Source organism: Choloepus didactylus, chromosome 7, assembly GCF_015220235.1.
Source record: "Choloepus didactylus isolate mChoDid1 chromosome 7, mChoDid1.pri, whole genome shotgun sequence".
Taxonomy (NCBI): domain Eukaryota; kingdom Metazoa; phylum Chordata; class Mammalia; order Pilosa; family Megalonychidae; genus Choloepus; species Choloepus didactylus.
The window spans coordinates 62,579,764-62,594,832 of NC_051313.1; the positions used below are offsets into that span (position 1 = coordinate 62,579,764).

Genomic DNA, 15,069 nt, shown 5'->3' on the forward strand with positions numbered 1-15,069 from the left:
TATTTTTATTTTTATTTTTATTTTTATTTTTATTTTTTGGAGTAATGAAAATGTCCAAAAGTTGATTGTGGTGATGAATGTACAACTACATGATGGGACTGTGAACAATTGATTGTATACTGTGGATAACTGTAGGGTATGTGAATATTTCTCAATAAAACTGAATTGGAAAGCATAAATAATTAGTTGTCCAAAGGAGTGAGGATTTCTTTCTGGTCTCTGAAAAGTATTCAGTTGATGTATGAGTATATCCTTGTGCCAGTACCACGCTCTTTTGATCATTCTAACAAGTTTTAAGTTTAACATAAGTTTTAAAATCGAGAAGTATAAGTCTTCCTACTTTGTTCTTTTTCAAGTTGTTTTGGGCTATTTGGGACCCCTAACTCTTCCATATGAATTTGATAATTGCCTTTGCCATTTCTGAAAAATACGCTGTTGAAATTTTGATTGGGGTCATTAAATCTGTAAACTGCTTCAGGTAAGATATTTTAACAGTATTTAGTCTTCCAATCCGTGAACACCAAATGTATTTCCATTTATTTAGGTCTTAATTTCTTTCAGTAATGTTTATAGTTTTCCATTTCAAGTCCTTTATGTCCTTGGTTAAATTCATTCCTGGATATTTGATTCTTTTAGTTACTATTGTAAATAGAATTTCCTTTGCAGATTATTTGCTACTAGTATATAGAAACACCACTGATTTTTGAGTGTTGATCTTGTACCCAGCTACTTTGATAAATTTCATCTATTAGCTGTAGGAGTTTTGTTGTGGATTTTTCAGGATTTTCTGTATACAGGATTATGCCATCTGCAAATAGAGAAGGACTTACTTCTTCCTTCCAATCTGGATGCCTCTTCTTTCTTTTTCTTGCCTAGTTGCTCTGCCTAGAATTTCTAGTACACTGTTGAATAACAGTGGTGACAGTGGGCATCCTTGTCTTGTTCTTCACTTTAGGAGGAAAGCTTTCAGTCTTTCACAATTGAATATGATGTTAACTGTGGGTTTTGCATATGTACCCTTTATCATGATGAGGAAGTTTCTCTCTATTCCTAGTTTTCTGAGTGTTCTTATCAAGAAGTAGTGCTGGATTTTGTCAGATGCCTTTTCTGTGTCAATTGAGATAATCATGTGTTTCTTTCCCCCCTTTGTTCTATTAATGTGGTACATTACATTACTTGATTTTATTATGTTGAACCACACTTGGATTCCTGGGGGGGAAAAATCTGTCTTTGTTCATCCTGCATTTTTTTTTTAACTGCAATTTTATTGAGATAATATTCACATACCATGCAGTCATCCAAATTGTACAATCAGTTGTTCAAGAATATCATTTGGTTATGCATTAATCACCACAATTTTTAAATGTTTTCACTACTCCAAAAAAATAATAAGATAAAAATAAAAGTAAAGGTAAAAAAGAACACCCCAAATAACCCATCTCCCCCTTCACCCCCTATTATTCATTTACGTTTTTTGTCCCCATTTTTCTACTCACCTGTCCATATACTGGATAAAGGGAGTGTGAGCCACAAGGTTTTCTATAATCACATGGTCACACTTACACACTTTCTTCAAGAAACAAGGCTACTGAGTGCAGTTTAACAGTTTCTGGTATTTCCTTCTAGCTATTTTAATAATACACTAACAACTAAAAAGGGATATCTATGTAATGCATAAGAATAACCTCCCGAATGACCTCTCAACTCCATTTGAAATCTCTCAGCCACTGAAACTTTTATTTCTCTGTCTTGCTGGATTGCTCTGGCTAGCACTTCTAGCACAATGTTGAATAATGGGGACAGTGGGCATCCTTGTCTCATTCCTGATCTTAGAGAGAAGGCTTTCAGTCTCTTGCCTTTGAGTACTATGCAGGCGGTGGTTTTCATGTATGCCCTTTATCATATTGAAGAAGTTTTCTTCATTTCCTACCTTTTGAAGTGTTTTTATCAAAAAAGGATGCTAGATTTTGTTGAATTATTTTTCAGCATCTATTGAGATGATCATTTGATTTTTCTCTTTTGATTTGTTAATGTGTCGTATTACATTGATTGATTTTCTTATCTTGAACCATCCTTTCATGCCTGGAATGAACCCCACTTGGTCATGGTGATTCTGGAGTCTGAAAATTTAAAGGACATTGCGAGTGGGCAAGCGATGGGAGGAGGTGTTGTGTCCCCTGCAGGCTGGAGTAGGTATATGGGGATGCTTTTTTTAATGTGTCTTTGGATTTGATTTGCAGGTGTTTTATTGAGAATTTTTGTGTCTATATTCATGAGGGAGATTGGCCTGTAGTTTTCCTTTCTTGTTGCATCTTTACCTGGTTTTGGTATTAGAGTGATGTTAACTTCATAAAATGAGTTAGGTAGTGTTCCATTTTCTTCAGTTTCTTGAAAGAGTTTAGGTAAGATTGTTGTCAGTTCTTTTTGGAAAGTTTGGTAGAATTCCCCTGTGAAGCCATCTGGCCCTGGTTTTTATTTGTTGGAAGCTTTTTGATGACCGATTGGATCTCTTTGCTTGTGATTGGTTTGTTGAGGGCTTCTTTTTCTTCTCTGGTCAGTCTAGGCTGTTCATGTGTTTCCAGGAAATTGTCCATTTCCTCTACATTATCTAGTTTGTTGGCCTACAGTTGTTGATAGTATTCTCTTATGATTTTTAAAATTTCCTCAGGATACTCAGTAATGTCCCCTCTCATTTATTATTTTGGTTTTTTTGGGTCTTCTCTCTTTTTGATTTTGCCAGTCTAGCTAAGGTCTTGTCAATCTTGTTGATCTTCTCAGAGAACCGACTTTTGGTTTTATTTATTCTCTATTGTTTTTTTTTTTTTTTTGTTCTCTATATCATTTATTTCTGCTTTAATCCTTGTTATTTCTTTTCTTCTGCTTGGTTTAGGATTAGTTTGCTGTTCATTTTCTAGCTTCTTCAGTTCCATTAATTCTTTGATTTTAGCTCTTTCTTCCTTTTTAATGTATACATTTAGAGCTATACATTTCCCCCTCAATGCCGCCTTCACTGCATCCCATATGTTTTGATATATTGTGCTCTTGTTTTCATTTGTCTCCAGATATTTAGCAATTTCTCGTGCAATTTCTTCTTTAACTCCCGATTGTTTAGGAATGTGTTGTTTAACCTCCAGATATTTGTGAATGTTCTAGATATCTTTGATGGTTATTGACTTCTAGTTATATTCCATTGTGATCAGAGAATGTGCTTTGAATAATTTCAGTCTTTAAATTTATTGGGGCTTGTTTTATGCCCCAGCATATGATCTATCCTCGAGAAATTTCCATAAGCACTAGAGAAGGATGTGTATCCTGGTGTTTTGGGATGTAATGCTCTCTATATGTCCGTTAAGTCAGATTCATTTGTCAGGTTGTTTAGGTTTTCAAATTCCTTATTGGTCCTCTGTCTGGGTGATCTGTCTCTAGGAGAGAGTGATGTATTGAAGTCACCCACAATTATTGTGGAGACATCTGTTGCTTCCTTTAGTTTTGCCAGTGTTTGTCTCATGTACTTTGGGGCACCTTGATTGGGTGCTTAGACATTTATGATTGTTATTTCTTCTTGTTGAATTGTTCCTTTTATTAGTATATAGTGTCCTTCTTTGTCTCTTATGACATCCTTGCATTTAAAGTCTATTTTATATGAGATTAATATTGCTACTCCTACCTTCTTTTGGCTGTAGCTTGCATGAAATATTTTTTGCCATCCTTTCACTTTCAATTTCCTTGTGTCTCTGGGTCTAAGATGAGTCTCTTGTAAGCAACATATTGATGGTTCATATTTTTTAAACCATTCTGCCAATCTATATTTTTTAATTGGGGAGTTTAATCCATTCACATTCAGTGTTATTACTGTGAAGGCAGTTCTTGAATCAGCCATCATATCCTTCAGTTTTTATTTATCAGATGTATTTGTTTCCCCTCTCTTTTTGTTTCCCTTTATGTACCCTTACTAAAACTCTTTAGTTCTGTGCCCCTTTCCAGACCTCTCCTTTCTTTTTTCTTAGCCAGTAGGACTCCCTTTTATATTTCTTGTAGGCAGGTCTCTTGTTAGCAAATTCTTTCAGCATTTGTTTTTGAAGATTTGAAGGAGAGCTTTGCTGGATGAAGAACTCTTTGTTGGCAATTTTTCTCTTTCAGAATTTTAAATATGTCATATCAGTGCCTAATCGCCTCCATGGTGGCCACTAAGTAGTCAGTACTTAGTCTTATGTCATTTCCCTTGTATTTGGTGAATTGCTTTGTTCTTTTGTGCTTTCACTTTCCAACACACTTTTCTTCGAGTTTGCTTATGCGTTCCTCTGTTTTTTGAAATCTGGTGTTATGTGTTTCAAAAATCTTTTTAATTTGATGAACAGTTTCTTTTATTTCCATAAGAACCACTATTTTTTTTATTTATTCTTGCAGATCCTTCTTTATGCTCTTCTAGGGTCTTCTTCATGTCCTTTATATCCTGAGCCATGGTATTGGTGTTCGTGAATACTTCTTTGATTAATTTCTCCAAGTTCTGTGTCTCCTGGTTTTCTAATTTGGGCATTTGCGTTATCCATATCTTCAGGTTTCTTCATATGCTTTACAATTTTCTGTTGTTTTTGGCTTCTTGTCATTTGCTTTTCTTGATAGTGTGTTTTTTTAGGATATGCAGGCTTATTTAAACAATTATCTGTAATTTGACAGAGCTACAGCTTGGTGGAATGTACTTTCCTTGACGTACCAGCAGATGGCATTCCTGAGCCACTTCTTACCCTCAAGCCAGTTCTCCCCAACTTTGTCTATGCACCGAGTGGGGACCCAAGCCATGTGGGGGTCCAATCAGTGCACCAATTTTCCACGTGCAGTGGAGACCTCCAGCCCTGTGGGAGGGTGGCGTGCCCTGTGCAGATTGGCAGGGAGACTGCTCCAAGACCCAGTTCTCCCAGCTGTTCCTGGGGCTGTGGCTAGGATACCCTGGGGCTGCAGAATGCATCTAATGCTTCAGCTCAGATTCCTCACAGTCCCTCTCTGCCATAGGCCCACAAGTCCTTGGTTGGTATAGAGCTCCTGGCTCTTCCATGCAGCACCCCTGCCTCTAGGCTGTGCATACCTCCGGCTTCTGCAGAGGAGGAGTGTGCACCGTCACAAGCTGGACAAATTCCGAATTCCCTCAAGGAAGTTCTTGGCTGCAATGCTGTGAAGGGGTGTCTTCCAGCCAGCTGCAAAGATGGCTGTATAGGGTGTGGAAACTACCCACTTCCACGGTCTTCCAGCTGCTGCAGCATCCTGTCCCTGGCCCAGGGATTCTTAGCTGCGGGTGTGTGAAGGGTTATCACCCACACCACCCACACCAAAGACTGAGGTGGGTGCCTAGGGCATAGAAGTTACTCCCCACTGTGTTAATACTGCGGCTCCAGCTGCCAGTTTCCTGGCAGCTTTTCAGGTCTTCCACTAACCCGCCTCTGAACAGTCTCTTGGTTTCTCCTCTCCGCTCTAGACTGTGACTCCGGCTGCTGTTTCCCCAGCAGATTTCTGGGTCTTACGCTAACCTACCTCTGAACACAGTCTCTTGGTGTTTCCCACCATGCTAGACTGTGACTCTGGCTACTGTTTCCCCGGCAGCTTTCTGGACCAAACAAACACTCACACCTCTCTGAACATAGTCTCTTGGTTTCTCCAGGTACACTGTCACTGTGGGTGTAGAAGTCCCTGCCCAGTCAGTGCAACCCTGGAACCACTATTCTGGGCACTTTCTTTCTTTTATCTAGTGTTTTTCACGGAGGAGAATTTGGCTCTGTCTATCCTAATCCGCCATCTTGGATCCCCCTGCTTTCATCATTTTAAATATTTCAATCCCGTGCCTTCTTGCCCTCATAGTTTCTGATAAGAAATTTGCACTTAATGTAATTCGGTCTTCGTTGTACGTGGCACATTGTTTCTCTCTTGTGGCTTTTGGGTTCTCTCTTTGTCTTTGGCTCTTGATAGTTTGATTATAATCTGTGGGCATGGATCTCTTAATTGATCCTTTTTGGGATTTTTAGATGTGTATATATTCATGTCTTTCATTCAATTTTGGAAAATTTCTGCCCTTATTTCTTTAAATATGCCTTCTGCTTCTTTCTCTCTTCTCCCTCTGGAACTCCCATATTTTGTATGCTTGATGGTATTCCAGAGGTCTTTTAGGCTCTGTTTACTTTTTTCATTCTTTGTGTTCCTCAACCTGTATTATTTCAATTTCTTAAATTTGAGTTGACTTTTTCTTTCTTCTGCCAACTCCAATCTGCTTTTGAATCCCTCTAGAAAATTTTGCTTCTATTATTGTTTTTGTCTCCAGTATTTCTGTTTGATTCCTTTTTATAATTTCCATCTCTTTGTAATGATTCTCATCTTGTTCTTATGTTGTTTTGATATCTTATTTCTTGCTTCATCTTTTCCTTTAGCTCTTTGAGCATGTTTAAGATCATTTATTTTTAAGTCTTTGTTATGTCTGAAGTCTGGGATTCTTCACTAATGGTTTCTGATATCTTGTTCCTTTGGATGAACCATCATTTCCTGTTTCTTTGTCTTATAGTCTTTTGTTGTACATTGTCCATTTTAATATTTTAAGGTGTTAATTCTGGTATTTAGTCCTTGAGCTGTTTGTTCCTTAAATTTATATTTAGCTAGTGATATGACAGATTTCCTTGAGTGCTAGGAGATAACAAAAGCAAACTAACACAGAAGGCATCTTTCACAGTCTTTGCCAATTGTCTGTGTGTTGTCTTCTTCAGAGCTTAGCTCTCTACCAATAAACTTGCAGACAGGCTTGAGGTAAAAGTACAGGGTCTTCTCTGGTATTTTCTGATCATATGTCTTGTACTGGGCATGTGTTGTGGCTTTAGGAATTTCTCTGTTTTCAGGGATTTGAATACCTTTTCTTCTCCCTATGAAATACCCACACCCCACCATGCTCTATTGTATGTCTTCAAGTGGGTAATCCTTTGTTCCAGGCCATTTTGATTTGGTTTAGTTCTCTGCAGGCTGGTTCTGTTTGCAGGGTTAATTCTGGGAAGGTGAACCAGAGACGAGTGTCCTGGTCTGGTCCTTTAGGCTGCCTGGAGATAGCTTCGCACAGAGATACATACACCCCAGTATACACATTGGGTTTACTGTGCTCCTCCAGAACATGGCCAGCGAACCACACTGGGAACAAAGGCTGGCTCTATACCAAGCTGGGAGGGTTTGAGGAAGGGGCCAGCAAGGACATCTGGAGCTTTTCTACAGGTGTTAAGTTGCCTTTATTTTGATTCGGTGTACAACTAGTAGCTGCAACCCTTTCACTATTTTCTGGAGCTCTGAGGAAGATGGTTCTGCAAGTTTTTGCTAGTAACTCAAAGATTCTGGGGGGAATGGAACCTGGGAACGTCTCATGCTGTCATCTTGGTTGAGTGGAAGTGAAAAGTTTTTTACTTTGATGTTCTATTTATCTTATTGTTGTTGTTTGTTTCTTGTGCCTTTAGTGTCATAGTGAAGATTCTATTGCCTAATACATGGTCCTACAGACTTTCCTTTGTTTTCATTTAAGAGTTTTTTAGTTATAGCTATTATATTTAGATCATTGATTCACCTTGAGTTGATTTTTGCTTTTTCAAATAAAGCTCTTCTTCTACAAGCCTCACTTCTCAAAAAAAAAAAAAAAAAATTACTCACTTTACAGAAATATTACGTATTTCCTGGCCCTTGGAATTATTTGTATGGTGATCTCATAGCACCCATGAGAATGAAATGTCCCTAGAAGCAACTTACAAAATGTGTTAACCTATAATTTAGACCATAGAAATGCAAGATGCGCTTTTCAGTGGAGCACTATCAATGCAATGGTGTGCTCTGGGGTCCAGTTTCATTCTTTAGGATGTGGAGATCCAGTTTTCCCAGCACAATTTGTTGAAGAGAATATTCTTTCCTTATTGAGTGGACTTGACAGCCTTGTCAAAGATCAGTTGGCCACAGATGTGAGGGCTTATTTTGAACTGTTAATGGAATGGAAGAATCTTTGAAGAAACCATAAAAGTCAGTGACCTGAAGCTTAGTAGTAGAACCTTAGGGGGATGTAAAATGCTTTTGCATCTGTGGTAACTGTATACTTTCATGTGGTTTTGGGTCTTTTCCCTTTTAAAAGTCCTGGAAAAAGATACTGACCAACCCCCACCCACTGTATCCATACTATACATGTCTTTAGAAATACTTTTTCCATTTCCTGCTATCCTTGTCACCTCTGAAAGTCAGATTCTTGGCTTTCCCCAAATCAGTTAATTCTGATTTATAAATGATTTCATTTGTAGTTTTAGTGCAGAGTGAATAGTAATAGTATTATTAAGTACTGGTTGGTCAGCTTTTTTTAATCTGGTAGTGGTTCAGAGGGAATGCCCTCTGTGGTAATTTAAACCCGCTGACACATTGTCCTGCAGGAAGGATTGAACAGATCTGTGTACACACTAGCAATATGAGATAATTTATGTACTTTCAGTTTTCCCTTTTTTTTGCTTATTGACATTTTGAGCCCAGGCACTAGAATTTTGTGTTCTGTTTGATCTTGCATGCCCCAATGTGGCTGTCTAATTTGAATCTGTTTTGCTTTTTTATTAGAGGCTGAAAGGATAGTGTTACTCATTTTTAGGAATTAATATCTATGTCCTTTCCTCAAGAGAACTGGCAGTTTTGCATACTAACTGCAGTTTTTCACTTAATTCTTGTTTTCCTTCAAGAACAAAGGCACCAGGGGGAAAATTGGGCTTCATGGTTCCCTGGAGAGGGTTGAAACCCTGAAACAGAGTTTAATTTTCAGGGAAGCTGCATAGCATTTTTTTTTTTAATATTCATTTTATTGAGATATATTCACATACCACGCAGTCATACAAAACAAATCGTATATTCGATTGTTCACAGTACCATTACATAGTTGTACATTCATCACCAAAATCAATCCCCGACACCCTCATTACCACACACACAAAAATAACCAGAATAATAATTAAAGTGAAAAAGAGCAACTAAACTAAAAAAGAACACTGGGTGCCCTTGTCTGTTTGTTTGTTTCCTTTCCCCACCTTTCCACTCATCCATCCACAAACTAGACAAAGGGGAGTGTGATCCCCATGGCCCCCCCAATCCCACTGCATAGCATTTTACATGGAATGCAGGTTATCGACCCTTTTACCTTAAACCCCAGCGGACTGAAATTGATTTGTAGCAGCCTTTACATTAAACTGCTATCCACTCTTGCAAAACAAACACACAGAAGACAACTCAGTGTGTTTTATAGGATAGACTCACTTGTGAAGCCTGCAAATTAGATATTTTGACTCCAAGGAAGGACTGTTCTCTACTATTCTATAGTAGTGCAAATGACTATCATTTATGTAGATATTGTTTTGCCCATTTCTCAGGTGTGGACACCTCAGGATCGCCAGTGTGTACTGAGTACCTTAGCACAGTTACTCCTGGATAAGGACTGTACTGTGCTGGTTGGGCACCAGCTGCGCCCTCTCCTTTTGGATTTGCTGGAAAGGAATGCTGAAGCCATTAAAGCCGGAGGCCAGGTCAACCATGATCTACATGAACGTCTGTGTGTGTCCATGAGCAAACTCATTGGTAACCATCCTGATGTCCTCCCGTGAGTAACAGTTTTATTTTTCACATTTCTCCTTGAGGGGTTAGAAGCTGCTCTAGGAAGTAAGGAAGCTACTCTAGGAAGTAAGTGAACTGAAGGAGGGAAGAGGAAAATACAGAAAGGAGAGAGATAAGTAGTACTGTTTCATAAAAATAATCACAGTAGAATCCATTTTTCTAGCTCAGTTCAGTGAGCATATCCTGGGTTTCTTTTTAGTCTTGGCCTTCAAGAGAGGTCTGGAAAATGGCCAAGATATGTCCCTTACCCTCAGTGATTTTTACCATCTGGCAAGAGAGTTAGGCATGCATATAAGGCAGACTTAAATAAATTTTAGTTGAGGCTTTTACAACATCTGCTTCACAGGGGTGAGTGTTCTTCCTTGCTGGAAGCAGCTGAAGGGGTGGATTAGAAGATCTCTAGTGTTCTAACTTTCTATAAATCTATGGAGATTGCTGTGATAAGAAACTGTGTTAGATCTGGATTTTGATTTATATCTCTTTTAAATTAGTAATTATAATATGGTTTGTGTAAGATAGTCAAAAGAGTCGGCAAAACTGAGTATAGTAGGGTTTTTTAAAATTGGAAAGATTAAGAACTTTCACTCTAAATATGGTTCTGTATGTTATTAGTAACCTCTGTTATATCCAGTGTTTTATTTATTAGTCTTCATCAACACAGTAAGTACACTTTGGCTTTCTTGGAAGTAGGGTCTTTAGTATGGTCCTTGACTGAGGGAATTAAGACATGAAGTCTTGGGGGGAAAAACCATAATTGTATGAGCTTTCCTAAAAGGGAAGGTGGAGAAAATGGGTCCAGTTTAATAGAAGTAGAAAATATACAGCAAGGTAAAGACTACCATCATGTAATCAGTGACATGTACTCTGATGTGATTGAGGATCACGACTGTAGCTTCATTGGTGCTCTAAGAATTTATGTTGACCTAAGGACCACTTAGGTCTACTGGATTGTGGGCATATTTCCAAGGTGTGTTGAATATCCTGTACTTACTGTCTAGAATTGAAGTGTGGGTAACTTGAATTCCTACTTCTCATAAGCCTTTGTGGTAGACTGGAATAATAGTTCTTCAGGATTGTGTTTGAGAATAATTAAAAAGATGGATTAGCTAGGTCTCTTTTCCCATCCCCCTCAAGTTTTATGTTCTCATTAAATGAAGGTGAGGCACATATCTGTTTTTTCTTTCTTTCATTTAGGAAGGCAAGTGTGTTTTATGATTTATTTATCCATGCTCCCACTTTGTTCTAAGAATGATATAATGCAGATCACAAAGATGCTCACAACAGAGTAAATTAAAAATGACCAAGGAAAAAAAAGCCACATTTAAATGATGGATCAATGCATGATGTAAAATGAACTGTAGGTAATGATGTGCAATGGGATTTTTTTTTTTTTAATCATCATTTTATTGAGATATATTCACATACCATGCAGTCATACAAAACAAATTGTACTTTCGATTGTTTACAGTACCATTACATAGTTGTACATTCATCACCTAAATCAATCCCTGACACCTTCATTAGCACACACACAAAAATAACAAGAATAATAATTAGAGTGAAAAAGAGCAATTGAAGTAAAAAAGAACACTGGGTACCTTTGTCTGTTTGTTTCCTTCCCCTACTTTTCTACACATCCATCCATAAACTAGACAAAGTAGAGTTTGGTCCTTATGGCATTCCCAATCCCACTGTCACCCCTCATAAGCAACATTTTTATACAACTGTCTTCGAGATTCATGGGTTCTGGGTTGTAGTTTACTAGTTTCAGGTATCCACCACCTGCTACCCCAATTCTTTAGAACCTAAAAAAGGTTGTCTAAAGTGTGCGTAAGAGTGCCCACCAGAGTGATCTCTCGGCTCGTTTTGGATTCTCTCTGCCACTGAAGCTTATTTCATTTCCTTTCACATCCCCCTTTTGGTCAAGAAGATGTTCTCCATCCCACGATGCCGGGTCTACATTCCTCCCCGGGAGTCATATTCCACGTTGCCAGGGAGATTCACTTCCCTGGGTGTCTGATCCCACGTAGGGGGGGAGGGCAGTGATTTCACCTTTCAAGTTGGCTTAGCCAGAGAGAGAGGGCCACATCTGAGCAACAAAGAGGCATTCAGGAGGAGACTCTTAGGCACAAATACAGGGAGGCCTAGCCTCTCCTTTGCAGCAACTGTCTTCCCAAGGGTAAAACTTATGGTAGAGGGCTCAACCCATCAAACCACCAGTCCCCTATGTCTGTGGTCATGTTAGCAACCATGGAGGTGGGGTAGGCGAATACCCCTGCATTCTCCACAGGCTCCTCAAGGGGGCACTACATCTTTTTTTTTTTTTTTTCCTCGTTTGTCTTTTTTCTTTCTTTTTTTTTTTTAACTTTCCCTTCTTCTTTAAATCAACTGTATGAAAAAAAAAGTTAAAAAGAAAACAAACATACAATAAAAGAACATTTCAAAGAGACCATAACAAGGGAGTAAGAAAAAGACAACTAACCTAAGATAACTGCTTAACTTCCAACATGTTCCTACTTTACCCCAAGAAAGTTACATAATATAGCAACATTTCAGTGAACTTGTTCCTACTACATCCATCAGAAATTAACAGACCATAGTCATTTCTGGGCATCCCCAGAACGTTAAATAGCTTATCTGTTCTTCTTGGATTATTGTTCCCCCTTCCTTAATTGCTCTCTACTGCTAGTTCCCCTACATTCTACATTATAAACCATTTGTTTTACATTTTTCAAAGTTCACATTAGTGGTAGCATATAATATTTCTCTTTTTGTGCCTGGCTTATTTCGCTCAGCATTATGTCTTCAAGGTTCATCCATGTTGTCATATGTATCACCAGATCGTTCCTTCTTACTGCCGCGTAGTATTCCATCGTGTGTATATACCACATTTTATTTATCCACTCATCTGTTGAAGGACATTTGGGTTGTTTCCATGTCTTGGCAATTGTGAATAATGCTGCTATGAACATTGGCGTGCAGATATCTGTTCGTGTCACTGCTTTCCGATCTTCCGGGTATATACCGAGAAGTGCAATCGCTGGATCGAATGGTAGCTCTATATCTAGTTTTCTAAGGAACTGCCAGACTGACTTCCAGAGTGGCTGAACCATTATACAGTCCCACCAACAATGAATAAGAGTTCCAATTTCTCCACATCCCCTCCAGCATTTGTAGTTTCCTGTTTGTTTAATGGCAGCCATTCTAATCGGTGTTAGATGGTATCTCATTGTGGTCTTAATTTGCATCTCTCTAATAGCTAGTGAAGCTGAACATTTTTTCATGTGTTTCTTGGCCATTTGTATTTCCTCTTCAGAGAACTGTCTTTTCATATCTTTTGCCCATTTTATAATTGGGCTGTCTGTACTATTGTCATTGAGTTGTAGGATTTCTTTGTATATGCAAGATGTCAGTCTTTTGTCAGATACATGCTTTCCAAAAATTTTTTCCCATTGAGTTGGCTGCCTCTTTACCTTTTTGAGAAATTCCTTTGAGGTGCAGAAACTTCTAAGCTTGAGGAGTTCCCATTTATCTATTTTCTCTTTTGTTGCTTGTGCTTTGGGTGTAAAGTCTAGGAAGTGGCCTCCTAATACAAGGTCTTGAAGATGTTTTCCTACATTATCTTCTAGGAGTTTAATGGTACTTTCTTTTATATTGAGATCTTTGGTCAATTTTGAGTTAATTTTTGTGTAGGGGGTGAGGTAGGGGTCCTCTTTCATTCTTTTGGATATGGATATCCAACTCTCCCAGCCCCATTTGTTGAAAAGACCATTATGGCTCAGTTCGGTGACTTTGGGGGCCTTATCAAAGATCAGTCGGCCATAGATCTGAGGGTCTATCTCTGAATTCTCAATTCGATTCCATTGATCTATATGTCTGTCTTTGTGCCAGTACCATGCTGTTTTGGCAACTGTGGCTTTATAATAAGCTTCAAAGTCAGGGAGTGTAAGTCCTCCTACTTCGTTTTTCTTTTTTAGAGTGTCTTTAGCAATTCGAGGCATCTTCCCTTTCCAAATAAATTTGATAACTAGCTTTTCCAAGTCTGCAAAGTAGGTTGTTGGAATTTTGATTGGGATTGCATTGAATCTGTAGATGAGTTTGGGTAGAATTGACATCTTAATGACATTTAGTCTTCCTATCCATGAACATGGAATATTTTTCCATCTTTTAAGGTCCCCTTCTATTTCTTTTAGTAGAGTTATGTAGTTTTCTTTGTATAGGTCTTTTACATCTTTGGTTAAGTTGATTCCTAGGTACTTGATTTTTTTAGTTGCTATTGAAAATGGTATCTTTTTCTTGAGTGTCTCTTCAGTTTGTTCATTTCTAGCATATAGAAACATTACTGACTTATGTGCATTAATCTTGTATCCCGCTACTTTGCTAAATTTGTTTATTAGCTCTAGTAGGTGTATCGTTGATTTCTCAGGGTTTTCTAGATATAAGATCATATCATCTGCAAACAATGACAGTTTTACTTCTTCTTTTCCAATTTGGATGCCTTTTATTTCTTTGTCTTGCCGGATTGCCCTGGCTAGCACTTCCAGCACAATGTTGAATAACAGTGGTGACAGCGGGCATCCTTGTCTTGTTCCTGATCTTAGAGGGAAGGCTTTCAGTCTCTCACCATTGAGTACTATGCTGGCTGTGGGTTTTTCATATATGCTCTTTATCATGTTGAGGAAGTTTCCTTCAATTCCTACCTTTTGAAGTGTTTTTATCAAAAAGGGATGTTGGATTTTGTCAAATGCTTTTTCAGCATCTATTGAGATGATCAATTGATTTTTCCCTTTCGAGTTTTTAATGTGTTGTAATACATTGATTGTTTTTCTTATGTTGAACCATCCTTGCATGCCTGGAATGAACCCCACTTGGTCATGGTGTATGATTTTTTTAATGTGTCTTTGGATTCGATTTGCAAGTATTTTGTTGAGGATTTTTGCATCTATATTCACTAGGGAGATTGGCCGGTAGTTTTCCTTTTTTGTAGCATCTTTGCCTGGTTTTGGTATTAGATTGATGTTAGCTTCATAAAATGAGTTAGGTAGTGTTCCATTTTTTTCAATGTTTTGAAAGAGTTTGAGTAAGATTGGTGTCAGTTCTTTCTGGAAAGTTTGGTAGAATTCCCCTGTGAAGCCATCTGGCCCTGGGCATTTATTTGTGGGAAGATTTTTGATGACTGATTGGATCTCTTTGCTTGTGATGGGTTGGTTGAGGTCTTCTATTTCTTCTCTGGTCAGTCTAGGTTGTTCATATGTTTCCAGGAAATTGTCCATTTCTTCTACATTATCCAGTTTGTTGCCATACAGTTGTTCATAATATCCTCTTATAATTTTTTTAATTTCTTCAGGATCTGCAGTTATGTCACCTTTTTCATTCATTATTTTGTTTATATGGGTCTTCTCTCTTTTTGATTTTGTCAGTCTAGCTAGG

At 38.2% G+C, this 15,069-nt stretch overlaps 1 protein-coding gene across 2 annotated transcripts in view; it reads left to right on the forward strand.

Moving 5' to 3' along the window:
- MDN1 (midasin AAA ATPase 1) overlaps positions 1-15,069 on the forward strand; it is a 197,052-nt gene that overhangs the window by 14,104 nt on the left and 167,879 nt on the right. For both annotated transcript variants that reach the window (XM_037843494.1, XM_037843495.1), the window contains exon 2: positions 9,399-9,625. In XM_037843494.1, the coding sequence (XP_037699422.1) occupies positions 9,399-9,625 (227 nt within the window). The remainder of the gene's footprint in view (positions 1-9,398; positions 9,626-15,069) is intronic.